A 20884-nucleotide genomic window follows, 5' to 3' on the forward strand; every position below is an offset into this window, starting at 1 on the left:
AAAAACGCTACCTCGGCTTATACTCGGGTCAAGTGCAAAACCGGTCGCCGGCGCCTAAGAATAGTCGCCGGCATCCAAGAATAGTCGCCGGCATCCAAGAATAGTCGCCGGCATCCAAGAATAGTCGCCAGCATCCAAGAATAGTCTCCAAGAATATTCGCCGGCGTCCAAGAATGGTCGCCGGAATCCAAAAACAAGACGCCGGCACCTCCAATGGGAGCAGAAACCCTCAATTTTTTGATTGAAACTTACCAGAAGCTTCTGCATTTCTCACCCTCGACTTATACTAGAGTCAATAAGCTTTCCCAGTTTTTGGAGGTAAAATTGGGTACCTCGGCTTATAATCGGGACGGCTTATACTCGAGTATATACGGTAATTAATCCTTATTGGAAGCAAAACCAGCCTATTGGGTTTATTTTAAATTTACATGATTTTCTAGTAGACTTAAGGTATGAAGATCCAAATTACAGAAAGATTCATTATCAGGAAAACTCCAGGTCCCGAGCATTCTGGATAACAGGTCCCATATCTGTGTACTGTAAATTAATTCATACAATCCTAGACCTGTGGAGATGTTTCTAAATTGCCACACAAAGAAAAAAACCCCACAGACTATGTAGTGTAAGATGACAAAACTCAAGCAATCGAAAATCAAATCATTTTAAAGGGGGAACATCATTAGCTGCTAATGTTACAATGAGCTGAAAGCACCAATGCTTGAAGAGCACAGTAGCTTATTTGTATGAACTATAGTAGTGTTTCTGAAGCAAACCGGTCAGTTTTACCAGTGCAGGGCAACAGTACCATATATGTTCGTTACTTTAAAACACTTTCATTTTCTGGTGTTAGTGTTCATTTAAGACAGCTTGATTTCCTGGCACAGAAAGGAAAATAATTTATTTCTAACAATGTATGCTGTGCAATACAAACCTGCCTCTACTTCATTTTCCTCTACTGATTTACAGCAAAAATTATTTGGTCAACCATACCTGCTGCAAACCTCTTTTTAACCAGGGAAAATCGGTATCCCCCTCCAACAAGCTCAATATCACAGCCAGACAGGGTGGCTCCTTCACTGGTGAACTGTACTGCAAGAGGTGCTGGTTTATTAGGCCCCTCTGATAGCTGGAACCTTGCCAACAAAGAGCCGACACCTGAGGGAGATCACAAAGGTCTACTAAGAATACAATATAATGCATTTAATTTGACATTGAATGGCAGCCTAATTTTATTTTCTTTGTTTTATCTATTTTTGTAAAACAACTCTCGGAATAAAAAGACAAAATACTGTTTCTTTATACTGAAAAATAAACCATGATTTTAGTAAAAGTAAAAAGTACTGAAGTACTGGCAAAGATTTTCTCAAGTGCCTTTTGCCATGGGAGTTAATAGTCCCACTTGATGCCGCAAAGGTTGTCCGAATGGTATGCACAAAAGTCTATTTTACCTTTTCACCATTGCATTCACAGTTCTCTCATTATGGTGCGTCAGATTTGTTAGAATTAATATAGTTCACATTGCTTAATAGCGAAGATTATTTATATAGTGTTAGTAATTTGCAATAACTTACAATAATTAAACAAGGACTATAGAATAAAAATAGGCTTGAGGGGGCAAGATCAAAAGCGATCATAATCAAACAAGCTGCTATATGGTACTTCTAGCAAAATAAAATGAGAAAATTAAGAAGAAACTAAGATTTGGTGATTTTTGTGCTAAGGCTCTAACTATTGTTGAGTAACAATTGAATTGGAGTTAAAATAGCCTAGTGTGAATTAAATAGCATTTATAATCTACAACAGTGCTGTCCAACTTCTATGGTACCAAGGGCCGGCGTTTATTTAATAATTTGTTTCAGTTATCATGGCCACCCAGTTCGGTGGTATCCATCTCCTTCACCTTCTCCCTCTTGCCGGCAAGTTCCTTCTGTGCGGTGCAACGTGTGTAAATGTGTCAATGACGTCACTGATGTGTTGGGTGGCAGAGAGCTGGCGGCCTTGCTTGGTGTGGCTCTCGCTGCTCTCAGCCTTGCACATTTGCACTGAACTGAAGACATTCTTTATATTACTGTAAAGTGTGAAGCTTCCTGCTGGCACAGCCAGGTACAGATTTGGGGACCATTTGTTTGCTGTTGCTGCTGGGCACTGGCACAGGTACATAAATACTTGGGGGCAATATGATGTGATCAGATTTATTTTTGGCTGCTGCTGACATAGGTAAAGATTGGGGACAATATGATGGCTGCAGGAGGGCTGTATGATGAATGGCTGCTGGCAAAGGTATGGTGGTTTATTATGGATGATGGCTGCTGGGCTTGCTGGTACAGGTACAGGGGGCAGTTATATAAATGAAATAGTGTTGTACATTTTCTTGCTTTCTTTATTTAAAAACCGTCATAGTAAGGAGGGAAATGGTAATGCAGGACAGGGGGGCACTGAGTGAAGCTCTTGCCTAGGGAGCCAAACTACCTTGTGCCTGCCCTGGCAGGGATGCCACTCATATGTGAAAAAAGTTAAGTCATATTAAGACATACCCTTAAATCCATATGCCTCCTCCTCCCCTGTGTATAATACAGTACCCCAGCATATGATTAAACACCTTAGGCGCCACTAACAATAATTTTCAAATGCAAACAAACCCCCAGAACAAATACCAAAGTATGACACACACAAGGAGCTTAGGGAAGGCAGAACAGAGCAGGAGACAGGAATCAGGACCAGTCTAATATGTACTATATACAGTGACACAGTGCTGGTGCTCCATTAGCATTTTCAATAAGGTGTGAACAGGTGAACAATGTGGGCAGTTTCAGTCTGGGTCTCAGGTGTGAACAGTACAGGGCTGTGGGGGTGTAAACAAAAGAGGTGTCACAAGTGTGAACAATGCAGGGGGATCACTGGTGTGAACAATGCAAGGCATTATAGTGTGAATTTGAGGTTTAAACAATGCAGGGACCAGTCAATCTCTGTAGTGATACCTTTTAAACCTTACACATGGTAAACAGACACAGCAGGCAGACTTTGATGTGGAGGGCCAAATAAGGAGGTGCGGCCCGCGGGCCGCCAGTTGGACAGCCCTGATCTAGAAGACTATTTGGGTATGAGCATGAAATAGGCAACAGTATAAAGTGTGAGGTGTTTTCATATATCGATGGATTAGTGATGGGCAAATAAACTCGGCAGGTGCGAATTCGGCTAATTTCCTGGTTTTGCGGAAATTAGCCGAATTCGTGCCTGCCAAGTTTATTCGCCGGCGTCCAAAAAAATTTGGATGCGTGTCGGAAAAGTCGCTCGTGTCAAAACCGTCACGCGTAAACACGATTTGGACGCCCATTGACTTTAACGCCAGGGGTCAAAATTGATACGCACGTCAACATTTGAGTTTTGCAAAAAAAATTGAGAAATTTGCCCATCACTAATATGGATTTCTGCTATCGTTTACTGCAGACAGCAATAAAAGTTTTCAGATTACCTCCATTTTCAGATTTCTGGGAAATATCTGGTATTTTCCACAATATCCTCTGTTGTTCAGCACTCCTAGAGGAAAAAACCCACACCAATAAAACAAATTTTCAGGAATACAAAGTATATGCAAGAATGAAAAAATACAGCTCTATATGGCACAAGTTACAAAATAATGGTGCAATAGGACTAAGAAGCAAGCACAAAAAGTTGTACAGCTGTCATAGATGGAGTCCATGTGCAAAACTGAAGACCTTGTAATTAAGCAGTAGAAAAAAAATGTAGTGGATCATACCAGACAGCTGGAGGAAGGACAGCCTGAAGTTTTGTTACACCTCCATCAATAGGAACAACAAACTGGACATTGTTTAAAGCTACAGGTGTTGTCATTGCATCTGGATTGTACTTGTAGTCTATTCGGAGGTCTGTACTGGAAGGCTCACACCTCCAGCTTACTGCAAGGTTCAGAGGAGTAGACTGAAGTCCTTGTGCAGATACCTTATAAAAGACAGCGAAACAGAACACAGTCAGGTCATTTTCTCTTAAGCAAGCATAGTCTTTATAAGTCAGCATGAAATCAAGTGCCATTGTGCAGTGCAACATTAAGAACACCACTGTGCATTCATATAGGCCTTATGCACAAACATTTTACACAGCATAATACATTTCGACCCCAAGGCTGTCTATCTTTTTATTTCAAGACAAAAGCAACATTTCCCAAACAACACAGGCAATGACTAAAAGCTTTTATTTATTTATTTTTAAATAAAGAAATGAAAAGCAAATATACTGACATATCAGATGATGATGAAAGATCCAATATCCTGCATTCCCTAAAAGGCTGACAGGATACGTAAAACATAATAGAAAGCATCGCTTGGCATAACATAATCTGCATATTTTGCTACAGAACAATTGTGATAATGCTAGAAGCAGTTTGAAGTAGAGGTATCTTTAAAGAGAAGCTGCTTGGTACTGGAGTACTTACCTGATATTTGAGCATGTCTACATTGTAATATGTTGCCTGTGGCTTCTGTTCTGACACTTTCTTCAGATGAGTCATTAGATTTGGCATATTGACCCAGAACTCCTTCATGTTGGGGACAGACTGTGCATTATCACTGTGTGCAGGAAATCAGACATTCACATAAAGCATTGAAAAATGAAATAAAACTTTCAGGATATCATATGCACACTGCTATGTGTGTACAGTGTTCTCATCAGATGCTTTTGTCTGGGTTCTTTGCCCAGCATTTTTTTGTAAGCCACTCTGCTCTGTTCACGCAAGCAGTCACAGGGTTTCTCAGCTTCCCCTTGATACTCTGCTTATTTTTCCCCCATAATAGCTTCAGAAATCCGTGATCTCGCTTGATTACCTTTACATATATTTCTCACCCCTTACATATATTCCTCACCCCTTACTTTTTATCTGAAAGGCTATTATTTCTATAGCACTTTAGTATATTCTGGGGTCAAAAAGAATTTGTAAGCATAAAAAGTAATCGTTGTAGTAAATGATGAGGCAGAAGTAAAAGGTTTTTACCAGCAGAGAAGTTGAGGGTTTGGCAGAACATGTTCTAACCGATTATAATTTGTTATACGAAATGTAAGAGCAGCTGGTGCTGGGTTGTTTGAAAAGTGCCTGGTGATTCCAGCTGGGAAAGATAAAACCATTTCCCCGGTGATCTTTACTATGCACCTAATTAAAAAAAAAAAAAAAAAGTTATAGAAAAATATTTATGTAAAAAAAACCTTGCAAAATATACTTTCAAATGGTGCTTTAGATGTCATCAGTTATAATAAGTGCTTAGCAATCTAAGTTAACTCACATAGCATATATCACAGAACTCACAGAATCAATGAGGATACCTCAGATCAGCACTGAGCTCCTGATCTGTATAAAAATACTCATCCTGCAGTCTCATATCTTTACATATTTCTTTTGACTTACAGTATAATATTTGAAGCACTCTTCAATGGCTAAAATCACTACCTTTTGTACTTGTTGCTCCTTTAACAAAAAGAAAAAAGAAGTACATTCCTCTAGAGAACTGAGCTGCCATCTTCTTCTTGCCCTGTGCTGATTCAATGTGGATGCATGCATGAGGAGCACAGTATACACAGTATATTCTGCAGAAATTGCTGTACCACACATACACTCACCCAGGGTAACACAAAGGATAACTGGGTGACATGGTGCTCTGTAACCCTGGCCTTTGTTTTTGTTTAAAGGATAAGTAAACCTTTAAAATAAGTGAATGTAACATTTATGAGGGGGGCTATGCTAAGCACTTTTGTAATTTACACTCTTTATTTATTTCTTATTCCAAGATATTAAGGGATACTTGTACTGTTAATATGAATCTATTTTGTTACATGTATCCCGTAATATTTTAGAATAAAAAATAAATAATTAATGAATGTACATGATAAAAGTGCTAAGAATAGCCCCCTCATTCATTTCACATTCACTTATTTTAAAGGTTTAGTTATCCTTTAAAAGTGATGAGCCACACTGGGGTAAAACTTTGTAATTTAATCACTGGGTGGGGGGAAGCCTTAAGCTCCCCATAGACGCGCCGATTCTTCTTGCTGAACGACCGATTTTAGGGAAGTCCGACCAATCCTTCGAAATTATCGTGCGGTTAGTGGTATTCGAACGATTGTACTTCTTACGATTTTTCGGCCGACATCTGTCGGGAAATTGATCGGCCAGGTCAAAAAATCTGTCGGTCCCAGTGCAATCTATATATGTTTGCAGGGCCAAGCAGTCAGCTCCCCTTTGTTTTCCTGGTAAATTGGTCTTTTTAGTTGATGGTAAATTCGTACGATCGTTCTAAGAAGATCGTGGTCTCACAATCAGGATCTGATCTTTTAAAAATCTCAACATCTATGGCCAGGTTTAGGCCAGGGCCAGATGATGGAGAATCCGCATTGCTAAACGACGTCTGGCCCTAGACTTATGCTTTAGTTTATCCTGCATAAGAGGGTGGCAGAAAGCATTACTGCAATGTAGAGTAAACTTGCTGTATATACGTACAGCTTTAATGGTCAATGGTTTATTTTCAGAGTAGATTTTTGCGTTTGAAAATGTGCTTAAAGACATGACAAAATACATTGGCCTCTTCTTTTTTTTTATCAAAAGTACTACATATTACTTGTACAAATTCAATATGGTAAACTACTGTACATGGAAGATATTTTGCTCTGTTACCACCTATAGGTGCCTCAATGCCTAAGCTTTTAATCTGAGTTTAACAATCTTTTGTGTTACTTGTGGGATAAATATATGAACAAAGTTTAATAGGGAAACGCAGAAAGCATTAGATTGGACTTTTGTAGTAGTTTTACTGGAAGTAAAATGGTACTTTGCAGAAATAGGTGTCTGCAATATAGTATAACAGATCTCCTACAGTGCAATATATGTATATTTTTAATGGTCAGTGTAATGTATTTACTAATCAATATAACCAATTAGCAATTGCTCTACTACAGTTAAAATGGTGGAAGTAAATGCAATCGGTTACTATAGTTACTGGACTGGTTTAACTCAATGGTATTTGACAGGCTTAAACAGATTGATCATCCTTAAGCAACAGGTTAACCAATGAACCAAGTCATGTGACCACTTTGAGTAGGTCAGGTTAAATCTAATGTAGTTAGTAATTATGGTACTTTTGGTACATTATTAGTTTTGCATACCTATGAGTGCAGCAGTTCATCTTCCATGTGAATGTACAATTACGGATGTTATTTTTAGGTAATAAATATATATACAACTTACGTTTATCTGCACAAATTTAGATTTTGAGAAATAAAATGCAAACTAGGTAAATTTACATGAAGTAATATATACTTTTTTTATATTGAATGGCAAAATTTCTGTAAACACTAACACATTAACAGTGGAAGGTTTTTAACAGAACTTACTTATTGGGGTCTGCCCCTTTAAAGTAGGCATTTACTGTTTCTGTGAATGCAGCAGCTACGGGTAGAGTATCTTGAGCACCCATAGTTAAAGGGCTTGGACCTCTGGAAGAGCCTGTAAGGAAAGTCACAACTTCTAACTCATGTCATGGATCACACATTTTGTGACTGTGAATAAAATAAAATAAAATACAGGTAGGTACAGTTAGGTCGATACATCTTTGGACAGACACATTTTTCCAATTTTGGTTGTGTACATTACCACAATGAATTTTTAATGAAACAACTCAGATGCAGTTAAACTGCAGACTTTCAGCTTTAATTCAGTGATTGCATAAAAATGTGAGGAACTAAAGCCTTTTCACTTTTTTTAGGGGCTCAAAAGCAATTGGACAATTGACTCAAAGGCTATTTCATGGGCAGGTGTGAGCAATTCCTTTGTTATGTCATTATCAATGAAGCAGATAAAAGCCCTGGAGTTCATTTGAGGGGGGGGCGCTTGTATGTGGAATATTTGCTGTGAACAGACAACACGCGGTCAAAGGAGCTCTCCATGCAGGTGAAACAAGCCATCCTTAAGCTGCAAAAACAGAAAAAACTCATCCGAGAAATGGCTACAATATTAGTATTAGGAGTGGCAAAATCTACAGTTTGGTACATCCTGAGAAAGAAAGAAAGTACTGGTGAATTCAGCAACGCAAAAAGACCTGGACGTCCACGGAAGACAACAGTGGTGGATGATCGCAGAGAAACCCCTTTACAACAGCCAAACAAGTGAACAACACTCTCCAGGAGGTAGGTGTATTGATATCCAAGTCTACCATAAAGAGAAGACTGCATGAAAGTAAATACAGAGGGTGCACTGCAAGGTGCAAGCCACTTGTAAGCATCAAGAATGGAAAGTCTAGATTGGATTTTGCTAAAAAACATCTAAAAAAAGCCAGCACAGTTCTGGAAAAACATTCTTTGGACAAATGAAACCAAGATCAACCTCTACCAGAATGATGCCAGTGGCACTGGGACACTAGTGTTTATCCATGATGTGGCACAGGACAGAAGCAGCCGAATGAATTCTGAGGTGTTCATAGACACTGTCTGCTCAAATCCAGCGAAATGCAGTCAAATTGATTGGGAGGCGTTTCATAATGACCCAAAACATACAGCCAAAGCAACCCAGGAGTTTATTAAAGCAAAGAAGAGGAAAATTCTTGAATGGCCAAGTCAGTCACCTGATCTGAACCCTATTGAGCTGCATTTCACTTGTTGGAGACTAAACTTCAGACAGAAAGGCCCACAAACAAACAGCAACTGAAAGCTGCTGCAGTAAATATCTGGCAGAGCATTAAAAAGGAGGAAACCCAGAATCAGGTGATGTCGATAAGTTCAAAACTTCAGACTGTCATTGCCAGCAAAGGTGTTTCAACCAAGTATTAGAAATGAACATTTTATTTTCAGTTTTTTAATTTGTCCAATTGCTTTTTAGCCCCTGACATGAAGTGATTGTGTTGAAAAAAGGCTTTAGTTCCTCACATTTTTATGCAATCTTTTTGTTCAACCCACTGAATTAAACCTAAAAGTGCAGTTCAACTGCACCACAGTTGTTTCATTTAAAATTCATTGTGGTAATGTACAGAACCAAAATTAGAAAAAAGTTGTCCAAAGATTTATGGACCTAACTGTATGGGACTTGTTAGCCAGAATGCTCGGGTCTTCTGGATGGTGGATCCTTCTATAATTTCAATCTTCATACCTTAAATCTACCAGAAAATCCTTTAAACATCAAATAAACCCAATAGGCTGGTTTTACTTCCAATAAGAATTATAAGTTCAAGGTACTTATTATTACAGAGAAAAAGGAAATCATTTTAAAAAATTTGGATTATGTGGTTAAAAAGAAGTCAATGGGAGACAGCCATTTTGTAATTCAGGCTTTCTGGATAACAGGTTTCCAGATAACAGATATCATACCTGTACGATAATATTACTGTGCATACCAGACATTATCCAAACATTTCAGCACTTCTCGGCAGCCAAAGGACGATTCTATTTATAACAATAACTACTACTACCAAACAGAAGCAGCTTTTATTAAAGAAGCAATTGCATGACAGTTTTTTCATTGTTTCAAGGAGATAGATAGATATATATATATATATATATATATATATATATATATATATATATATATATAATAGATAGATAGATAGATAGATGATAGATAGATAGATGATAGATAGATAGATGGATGATAATAGATAGATAGATAGATAGATAGATATACACACACTCACACAGATTTGATCATGTTGCTATAAGAAGGATTATTTGGCTGCAGAAAGCCGTAGAAACGTTCCTACTGTCCCTTTGTTACTAATAAATGTGCTATAACATAAGCTGCACTGGGATAAATTTATGTGTATAGTGTCAACATATTATGCTAGGGTTAACAGATAATGTTTACTCATTTACATTTATTCCTGCCCCAGTGGAGCTTACAATCTAATTTCCCTGACCCCAACCACTTACCAATAGACCTAAACCTAAGCTCATTCACAAGTCATCTCTTTTGCCACTGAATGTTTTCATTGTTCTGGAGCACTGGTTATTCTGCACTATACCCAATACAGAGGAAAAAGAAACTTGTAGGGAGGCCCCGATAATGAACTACGCTTCCACAGTGCATTATTTAGTGCTGAAAGAATACACTTTTTGCATGGTCTGCACAGCAGAGTAAAACATTTTACAGTGTATTTTTTCTTGCAAAGATGCAAGCCACCTTGTAGTTATGTGACCTCTGCAAAATCACTGGCTTGAGACCAGGCATACTTATGGCAACAAAACTCCTGACTATCTTTTAGAATACTTTTAGAATACTTTGTTTATACTTTTAGAATACTTTTAAAAAACATTTTCATTACAACAAAAAACAACTATTAAAGGCACATTCCTTCTATTTTAGTAGTGTAAAATGCATGGCAAATACCTGTTCTTGACACTACATGTCCCTTGTAAAGAGTATATGATTTGGAACATGGACATAAAGCATAAAATATTTTTTAAAGTGTTTTTTCAAGTGTTCTCAAATTGCTATTATCTATATAGTAATATAATTACATTTTTTTAACATGCACCAAAATTAGCAAAATATATAACCCACAAGACCGATTTGTTGCCTGCAACAGTAGTTATTAATGCATTATCTCTATGTATACAGAAGCTGACCATCAGAACTTAGTACACACAAGCACACACAAACAGCACAACATGTTGGACTTGACTGATATTAATTTCACATGAGAATGATATTAATGTCTGGTTTATCTTTAGACCATCTGTCTTGTTGAAATGTGACATGTATCCAAGTTTTTGCTGAATATGAGTATGTTTTAAATAACAGGACTACTACTAATCCTTATACATTTTCAGCCATCAGAGGGGATGATACTTGCTTTAGCATTGCACATGCATTCTGTACATGCAGAAGTGATAAATGAACAAAACAATGGAGCATGGCTCACAATGAATAGCATTAACTTTATTATAGGTTTACAATTTATTTTTCCAAGTGTTGCAAAGTTGACCTAATGTTGCCTTTAACTGACAGAAATAATACCAACATCCTTTTCTTATCTGTATGTTTTAGCAAACAAAGTGTGTCAGGAACCCCTACAGAAATAAATATGTATGTGCTTCTGGCTTCACATGGCTGATTCAGCATGACCTTTCCCTTTGTACACTAAGTGCAGATCTGAGCTTATGTGCATTTATCCATTTAGGAATGAGAGCTTTGCACAGGGAATTTGCCTAAAAGCATGCAACATTGTTGTGCTATTGTTCATGTCCTGGAGTTAAAAAATGTACTGGATGTATAATTTCTAGAAAAAGGAAAAAAAAATATTCATGCACCCATTCATATGGAAAAGACACAATGTCAATGCATGAGAACAAATATTTGGATTTACAAACACAGGGGGAAGAGGAGGGGCAAATGCCATTTTTAGGCATAAAGTACTGCAGATAAAGTGGGGCAGAGGTAGATTAGGACGGCATAAGAACAGCTTCCGATTATACTGAGCTACTCTGGTAGTTCTGACAGTAGCAGTATTACACAGGTCTGGGGAAAGGCAGATACAGAGCGGTTTCATACTATTATTAGTAATTGACCCATACTGCACTTCTTGGAAGTATAATAAATGATTATATATCAACTCTCCTATTTCCTAAATTTATTACAAGCCAGCTGAGAAGTGTAGTTTACCGTTAGCCAAGGATTTGCATAGCTGCAGTATATCCATTAGCACAAACTAACAAAGCTTACTTCACGGTGCACTAAATGCAAGCCATTCATTAAACGTAAGTAATGGCCATATGCTAATGTGAAAGCAGACTGCATGACCTGTGTGTACAGTATTCACATATGTAAATGCAGCTGGGAATACAAAACATGGGGACAAAGGGGTGAAGGGGGACACAGTGTTGCTTTGCGCCTAAACTCATACAACAGGACTCTGGAGGAGCTATGCCAAATTCATATATTTTTTCAGTATGGAATGCAAAATGTGGCTGCTAAACTCCAAAACAAGTATAATCTGGACCAAAAAAAATTAAGGCGGTCTAGATAATGCAAAAGTACTAGGAAATATAATACCTCTATAAAATTATTTTATGATAGCAAGCACTTAAAGAAACACTGATTACTGATTTTTTATTTATTTATACTAGAAAACTGAAAAAAAAAAACATTTAATTTCCTTTCATTATGTTAAAAAAAAAAAAATGTTTGGGCAGATTTACCCTTAAATGTATGACAAGTAAATGTATGACAAGTAAGTGGATTCACTTACATCTAGCTACCTCCCAACACCAAATATATTATGTAAAATTGCTAAAGAAGCTTCAGTGCTTTGTTTAAAGGTTACACTTCAGCCATCTGTTAACCAATACTCTTTTCTAGCCAATAATTTTGTGCTGACAAATAGTGTAGTGTTTGATATACTAAGATGATGTTCACATAAGAGTCTGAAAAAAGCCCTGCTTGACAGAGACAAGTTCCTTGGAAAAATAACAACGTTTGATGAGAACTGGATGGGTCTAATCCACAGTTCTTTCCAAAGCAAACCAATAATTCATTGCTCTAGGAGCCCTTCCTTTGTCTTTTTCAGGGTCAAAGGAAGACAAAATTAGACCAAAATAACATTTGCTTGTTCTAGATGAAGTAGCCATAGCATTTAAAAGAGAATTGTATAGAATGTTATAGAATTCTAGATCTGGCAGCTGCGCAAAGAAATGCAGCAGATGATAAAATAAGCAGCCAGAAGGGTCAAAACTGCATAGTAAATTTAACCAATGCAGCTGAAGGAGTTAATAATATGACATATACAGAATGCAGGCAGGACTGCAGGGTGTGTACATGGGAAGTGGGCAGTTTGGCTTGGTATGCTATGTACTACTTACCTTCAAAAGTCAAATAAAACTTTCCTCTGTCAAACCAAATGAGGGAAGGCTGTTCATTCTCTGTGTGGACAGGAGTGGAATCGGGATGGGAAAGTTTTTAGGAAAGGGAGAGAGAAGGACAAAGTGTCAGAGCAGGACAATACTTCTACAATGGATTGGGAAATGTATAAACCACTAAGGTTAGCCACTTATCCTTTCAGAAAGGTCTGCTATCCTTCAGGCAGCAAATGGGGTTAACAGCCTAGATATGTTCTTAAACTATAAATCAAATGCACAACTTGTTGGAATGGTGGAAATGGCGAAACCCCTTGCTGACTTAATTGAAACAGTTCTGTTCGAAAAGAAGCAAGGAAGAAACAGTCATGCAATGTGTAGTCTGTTTAATCTCTAGGCTTATACGCTTTTTTTATTTTTTTTTTAAGATGTGCGTCACTGCTACACTGCAATCTGGACTTCTGTCCAGCACACACAAGATTTACACTTAAAAATATTGCCTGTTCCTTGTTCTGATGCACAAACTCAAAACAGGATATCCACCAGATGTTCTGTGTATTGCCACCTGGAAGATTGTTTTTTGGCACAATACCATTTTACATATAGTTTCTCCAATACAGTACCTGTGGGTGGCTCATGTCTGTCACACGAGGGTCGTTTGTCAACAAATGAATCCCCTTCTGATATTATGATTTTAAAAAAAAAGGGACAAATGAATAAAATGGTAAATAAAAACAATAACATGCCCAGCAAAAAAAAAAAAATTAAAAAAAATAAACATGATTTATATATTCGTGACAGTGCTAACAAGCTGGAGTTAGGATGGCTCAAAAGAAAAATAAAGGGTCTCACAGTAGCATATTAAACTAAAATAAAGAAAGTAGTGATTAAAATGAGAACATGAATTTTCTGTGCAATTCTTCTGCTTAATGCTCTTATCGGCTATTTACCTTGCCAGATAAGACCAGATGATAAACTAACAGTTATATAATTCTTAAAAATAAATTGATAACAGGGTACCCATATAGGAGATTAACTGCATACAGAGCAGCATTTTATGTTTCTGATCAGTGTATCATACCGACGCAGTCACTGAACACCAGAAGCAAATAGGAGCCCTACACCAAACTGCTGGCAAGGACCCAGGTGTATAGAAGCATAGTGATGTACTACCTGATGTTCTAATTGAGATTTAAATCCTAATAAACAAGGTTTGAGCAGGAGTTAAATACATTTTCACCATGGTGCCCAGAAAATATGTTATTCTACTGCAGAACAGGGCTGAAACTATGTATTATAGATCATTTAAACAGGTGAAGTCCCTGTACAGACAAATTGCAGGTGCAAAATCAAGTCACCATTTATAACTAAAAGGTAACTAATAATTGTAAACAATATATCTGCTATTAATATATGATGACAAAATATGAAATAAAATAAATGGCTAAGGTAGTTATTGGATGTTTAAACAAAAGGGAAGGAAATATGCAACAAAAAGAAAAACCTTAAGGAACACAAACATTCTAGTTAGCACTAACAAAAATATTTTGATCAGGTTTCAAAAAGCCATTATGCATTATTATTACTTGATTTTATCTTATTGCTTTTTAAAAATGTTTGTACTGTAGAATCTGTATTTCTATTATTCCAGAAAGAAAACTAGTTAAATTAGTGGCAATGGTGGAAGTAGTATAGGTCTGGGCCTATAATATGGAATGCCTTGCCTTACAGAATAGAAAAAAAAAAACTCACAAAAAAGCAAATCAGACCAATTATGAAAAACTGCTTAGCAGAAATGGAATTGCTGTTTTCTGGATAACGGATTTCTGCATAATAGACCCCATTCATGTTAGCTGCCACATTCCATGCAGCTACTCAAATTAATCCAGATTTTCCATAAAAACTATTGTTTTTTTCAAAAGTTTAAGATTTAAATTAAATGTGAACATGAATCATGAATGATCAAATTAACCTGTATTATCGGAAGATTTAAGCATTTGCAATATCCAACATTTGGACAACATTAAAGTAGTAGCGGATATCCACAAAACTTGTTTTTAAATAGCAAACCACAAATAATGACTTTCATCTATTAACTGTTTTCAAAAATTTAGTATTTCTAAAATATGCATTTTAAATATTAAGCTTTATATAAGGTTTAACTGCACCTAGAGCAAATTTAGCTCACTAAGGGATTGAGTTAAAAGGATTATTTGTGGTGTAAGAAAAGAATATATTATGTCAGGGCTGTCCAACTGGAGGCCCTCCAAAGGATTTTTATGGATTTTTTAAGACTGAATCCTAGCAAACAGCCTGTAAAACTGAGAGGGCACAAACTGGTTAGCAAAAACAAGCCTGTGCATGGAGTGCAAACGGACAGGTGCTGACCATTGCTTTATTATGCATAAAATAAGCAAGCAGTGCCAACAGCAACTGGTACATGCTCAATTTTAAAATGACTTACTCTGCTCTTTGCCTGATTTTACTCTAGTTATGTAAATTAATTTAGTAGACAGGCCAGTAAAGATATAATTTATAGTAGAATTTACTTTATAATTTTAAGAAGTGACGCAGGTTCAATGCCAGTGCTACATGGTTCAGAAATAAGGTCATTTTAAAATAGGGGAGTCAGCACTTTCTGTGGTGTCCTTACTGTTCAACTAGTGGTAGGGAGATGGGATTATAAATACCCCTCTGTATAATGATCTCCTCCTCACTTGCCATGAAAGCATAGGCAGCATAGAGCAGAGATGATTTGCATAATAGTCTCACATGACTTGGCCTCTAACTGGGAGAGCACTTAAATGTAAAGCAATAAGTTAGGAATAAGTTTTACAAATAATTAGTGTAAACAGTCCACATCCACTTGCAACAATAATTTTTAAATGAAATGAATGGTAACTAACATATCCTGCCATTTACTATAATTCTTTGATGTTGGAATTAAAAAGTACGCAAGGAATAGGTAATCATTCTGACACAGATATATGGTATCATGCATTCACAAATCTAGGCCACTGCATTTATACTAAGTAGCAGCCTGAACAAGTCTAACACAGAAGGAGTATAAAGAGCTTTTACCAACGGTGGGTGTGGTGGCTGCACTCAGAGAGGTTGCAGAAGAAATGGAAGAGGTGCTTTCAGCGCGGGCTAGAGGAGCTATTATAGGTGGAGGGCTGGATGAGTGGATGGGAGGGCTGAAGGGTCTTGACTGCAAGAAATAAACATAATGATGGGTTAGACAATAATTTCCAGTCGTCTTTTATTTTTAGATTTCAAGATATTCGTTATACGGTACTGCGAATATCATGAAAAGCATCCTGAATGTCCTCTGCTGCTTGGCCTGTGAGCTAGCAGGGCAGACCACAAAAAGATAATTTCCCTGGATAAGAAAGCATCAATTTACACTTACCTCATTGGGTCTAGAGTCACACTCACAGGGCTTGAAAAGTGAGCAAGATATAGTAAACGGGCAAATTGTTCTAAAATGTTTTCTTGACTAAAATGGAAATTGTCCCGTCTCCATTCATGATAAAATCTGATGGTATGCAATATTGTTTCATTTATGTATTCTTACATTTAAGTATGGTTATAATAGGATTCATTTTAATTAATATGATAGATTGTTTATGGTTATCTTTCGCTTCAAGAACAAAGCATATCTGTTTATTGGACTTGATAAGAATTAAAGGGGTGGTTCACCATTAAGTTAACTTTTACTATGTAATAGAATGGTCAATTGTTAGCAACATTTCAAATGGTCTTCATTATTTTGTGTATTTTTTTTATTTTTATTATTTGCCTACTTCTTCTGACTCTTTCCAGCTTTCAAAAGTTATCTCAGAATATCACTCTCTATATCATATTAAAGGTTAACTCAAAGGTGAACAACCATTTAACAACACTTGAATCTACACTGGGGATACACGCTAGTGACACTGGTGGTGAGAAAGATGTATAACAGCTTTTATTTTTTTCATGTATGTTTAATGATACAATTGCTAAAGGTCAGTGTATAAATCCTAATTATGTCACATGCAATTTATCCTTGATAAAGGTCCCAAGAGGGACCAGAATGTTGAATACAGCATTTTATAAAATAAATCACACTGAATGAAGAAACTGGAGTGCTGGTCCTCTTCAATACATTTATAATACCGTTAACAAGTTGTACCGACCTTGCACCCAGAAATATATATTTAATAGTAAAAGTGCTTATAGCACTTTGAGCAATATTACTTTACATTAGTCTAACCGCTTTGTCCTCAAGAAACAGATTTTAGAAAAATGGTATCATTATAAACTACCATTACCAAATTAAAATTGCTTTCAGTTTCAGTCTTAACACTTTTTAGTGAAGAAATAAAATTAACAGATATTTTGCATTTCTTAAAGCAAATATTATTTCAGCACAAGCAGTATCTATTGGACTTGTTGAACAATAGCCCCTTTTAAATTTTCTTGTATAGAACATATTCTCGGTTAAGTGCAAGTAAACAAGTTATCATACGGCAACATTTACAATTGCTCTTGGCATTTAAGATACAATAAATCTTATGAAAACAAGACAACTATTTACGAACCACATCTGTAACTGCAGGCTTTCCAGGTGGTGGCTTTGGCCGAGAGGGTGGACGAGGAGGTGGTGGGGGAGGAGTTGTACTACAGATAGCAAGGGGGGTTGCAGGGCGAGCTGGAGATGATGTACCTTAAATAGCAAACACAAGTCATTAGATATCAGTGATAAGTTCAACTTAATTGCTTCTTCAAACTTACCTTGGTGTACTAAACTCATGAAAGCCCAAACTGGAGAACAAACCACTGGAACAGACGCACTAATTTAGACAAATTGAAAAAAGTTGCAGCATCTAAATTTGCCTAGAGAGCATCGGTGATGAGCTAGAACAGCAATATCCAAATGCATGACTAAAGGGCTACAGAAAAAGAGGAATGCTCAGATTTTTAAATAGCAGCTAGGGTTCAGCTGATTTTATATAATTAACTTTATAATACAACTTTACTAAAACTGAGAATAACAGATATCAGCAGAAAAAGTCAAAAACATATTTGTCTCTTATAACATTTACACCATTCAAAATATAAATATATTGTTCGATAATTCTGATTGTTTTGTCTTTCATTTGTTTGTACCATTGTTAACTAAATTCCATTAGGCTGCAACAGAGCAATGCCTCAGGCAAAAAGACACATGAAGTAACATTTGCATATAAATGTTTTAACTAAAATTCTAACCTTGCAATTGTCTTTATAGTTGCTAGAGTTCTGTCTGATTTAGTCTGATTGCCAGATTGGAGTTGGCATAATTAAATACAAATTCAACCTTCAGTTAAATAAGGTAAATAATACTGCCTAAGTGCCTAGAACAGGAGTTCTCTACCATTCCAACAAGGATTGTCGGCACCAATTGAAAGGCTTGCAGGTGTAGGCAAAAAAAACAAACAAACTGTGAGGCCAGGTAACATCAGGATTTTGTTTAAGAAACACTAGCATAGAATGCTTTTAGATGATCCTTTTTAATGCAATATATACAGTCTGATTAAAAGACAAAAATAAGCAATACCTTGCATCAAGCCCTCTTCTACAAATGGAACTTACATACACGACTGACTATATTTAGTGTAAGTGTTTTAAATATGGATGCTATTCCAGCACTGGATGATGTTATAGCTATGCATTGAACTGGATATCTGAATCTGCTGAAAAGCACATGCCATCTAGTGAAGAGGTCAGAGGGGCAACAACAACATTTATCGTATACCCTGTATCAATGGAACAAAAAAGGTTTATATATTTTACTTGGCTCCTCAAACATAACATTTTATGAAATTATTAGAAAAACACAGAATATGTACCACTTGTACAGCCAGTGCCACTACTAGGGATGGGTCCCGGTGAAGACACAACAGCTCGGTACGTGGGTGGTGGTGGTGGAGGTGGAGTTGCTCTTTGTCCGAGGCCAAAATCTTTAGGGGATGCAACAGTTTCTGGTTCATCATCTTTAATAAATACTTGTTCCATTATTTTCTTCTCTACTTCTTCCAAATTGAGGGGGGATGGAATATTACGATACGTTTCACTGGGGGGTGCTTCACAAGGACTTTCTGTATCCATAACTGGAGATTCAGTGGTTCTTTCAGGTGAAACCACTGGAGAAATCTTCTCTGGGGAAGGATCGACAAATCTGACCCACTTATCTTCAGAGTTAACAATGACAGACTTTGGGGACAGTACAGGACCAAAAATGTTGTCCAGGTCACCGATTGATGGGAGATGATCTTCAGTAACTTCTGGTTCTGTCATTTCACACACTGCAACTTGAGTTTCTTAGAAATAAGAATAGCCAACATTATAAAACATTTCTGAAAGTGGACACAGGTTTCAAAAATATTATTTCAAATACAGGCAGCATTCAGCCCAATAGCTGCAACAACCAGGATCCCTCAACATTGTCAACTGCTGGAAACAATAACTAAGCAATATCTGACATGTCTGTAGTTTTCTAAACATGAAATATATGAAGTCTGGAATGAAGCTTTGATTTCCATCAATAGCCTTCTGTTATTTATGACCCCAGGGACACTATCACTGGCATCAATACACTTGAGCAACAGTAGTGAATTTAAAGGAAAACTATACCCCCAAAATGAATACTTAAAGGGATACTGTCATGGGAAAAAAATTTTTTTCCAAAATGAATCAGTTAATAGTGCTGCTCCAGCAGAATTCTGCACTGAAATCCATTTCTCAAAAGAGCAAACAGATTTTTTTATATTCAATTTTGAAATCTGACATGGGGCTAGACATTTTGTCAATTTCCCAGCTGCCCCATGTCATGTGACTTGTGCTCTGATAAACTTCAATCACTCTTTACTGCTGTACTGCAAGTTGGAGTGATATCACCCCCTCCCTTTTCCCCCCCAGCAGCCAAACAAAAGAACAATGGGAAGGTAACCAGATAACAGCTCACTAACACAAGATAACAGCTGCCTGGTAGATCTAAGAACAACACTCAATAGTAAAAACCCATGTCCCACTGGGACACATTCAGTTGCATTGAGAAGGAAAAACAGCAGCCTGCCAGAAAGCATTTCTCTCCTGAAGTGCAGGCACAAGTCACATGACATGGGGCAGCTGGGAAATGGACAAAATGTCTAGCCCCATGTCAGATTTCAAAATTGAATATAAAAAAATCTGTTTGCTCTTTTGAGAAATGGATTTCAATGCAGAATTCTGCTGGAGCAGCACTATTAACTGATTCATTTTGAAAAAATTTTTTTTCCCATGACAGTATCCCTTTAAGCAACAGATAGTTTATATCAAATTGAATGACATATTAAAGAATCTTACCAAACTGGAATATATATTTACATAAATATTGCCCTTTTACATCTCTTGCCTTGAACCACCATTTCGTGACTATCTGTGCTGCCTCAGAGATCACCTGACCAGAAATACTACAACACTAACTGTAACAGGGAGAAGTGAGGAAGCAAAAGGCAGAACTCTGTTAATTGGCTCATGTGACCTTACATGTGGTTTGTATGTGTGCACAGTGAATCGTACGATCTCAGGGGGCGGCCCTTATTTTTTAAAATGGCAATTTTCTATTTATGATTACCCAATGGCACATACTACTAAAAAAGTATATTATTATGATAATGGTTCATTTACATGAAGCAGGGTTTTACACATGAGATGTTTTACTCAGTATCTTTTAATAGAGACCTACATTGTTTGGGGGGTATAGTTTTCCTTTAAGTTTGTAGGGAGCTTAGGGTTCTAAGATTGCACACTTGTGTCCCTGCAATCATTCATAAAGATCCTTAAATTCTCTAAGCATGAGACATAACCAAGTCTTTTTTTGTACACACCTGATCCAGCTGGCAGTGGTGAGGCTGTTCTCGGTGGTGTTGCTGGAATATTTTTTGGTGGAATGGGTGGAGGTGCTAAGATATATAAAAAAAAAAAAAAAAGGGTCAGAGGAATGCGATTGTCAGGCATATGAGCTGGTTGAAATATAGTAACT

General features: G+C 37.0%; 1 protein-coding gene across 11 annotated transcripts in view; it reads right to left on the reverse strand.

Annotated features, from left to right (window-relative positions):
• sgip1.L (SH3GL interacting endocytic adaptor 1 L homeolog) overlaps positions 1-20884 on the reverse strand; it is a 75213-nt gene that overhangs the window by 2065 nt on the left and 52264 nt on the right. For 5 of the 11 annotated variants that reach the window (XM_041590366.1, XM_018258217.2, XM_041590365.1 and 2 more), the window contains 12 exons: positions 20730-20804; positions 18711-19181; positions 17421-17545; positions 15919-16048; positions 13461-13517; positions 12844-12903; positions 7393-7504; positions 5006-5161; positions 4451-4583; positions 3758-3960; positions 3473-3537; positions 991-1155 (listed from right to left, as the gene is read on the reverse strand). In XM_041590366.1, coding sequence (XP_041446300.1) covers positions 991-1155; positions 3473-3537; positions 3758-3960; positions 4451-4583; positions 5006-5161; positions 7393-7504; positions 12844-12903; positions 13461-13517; positions 15919-16048; positions 17421-17545; positions 18711-19181; positions 20730-20804 — 1752 coding nt within the window. The remainder of the gene's footprint in view (positions 1-990; positions 1156-3472; positions 3538-3757; positions 3961-4450; positions 4584-5005; positions 5162-7392; positions 7505-12843; positions 12904-13460; positions 13518-15918; positions 16049-17420; positions 17546-18710; positions 19182-20729; positions 20805-20884) is intronic. The other 6 variants (XM_041590372.1, XM_041590368.1, XM_041590374.1 and 3 more) reach the window with 3 other exon arrangements.

The sequence above is a fragment of the Xenopus laevis genome, chromosome 4L (genome assembly GCF_017654675.1).
Source record: "Xenopus laevis strain J_2021 chromosome 4L, Xenopus_laevis_v10.1, whole genome shotgun sequence".
NCBI lineage: Eukaryota > Metazoa > Chordata > Amphibia > Anura > Pipidae > Xenopus > Xenopus laevis.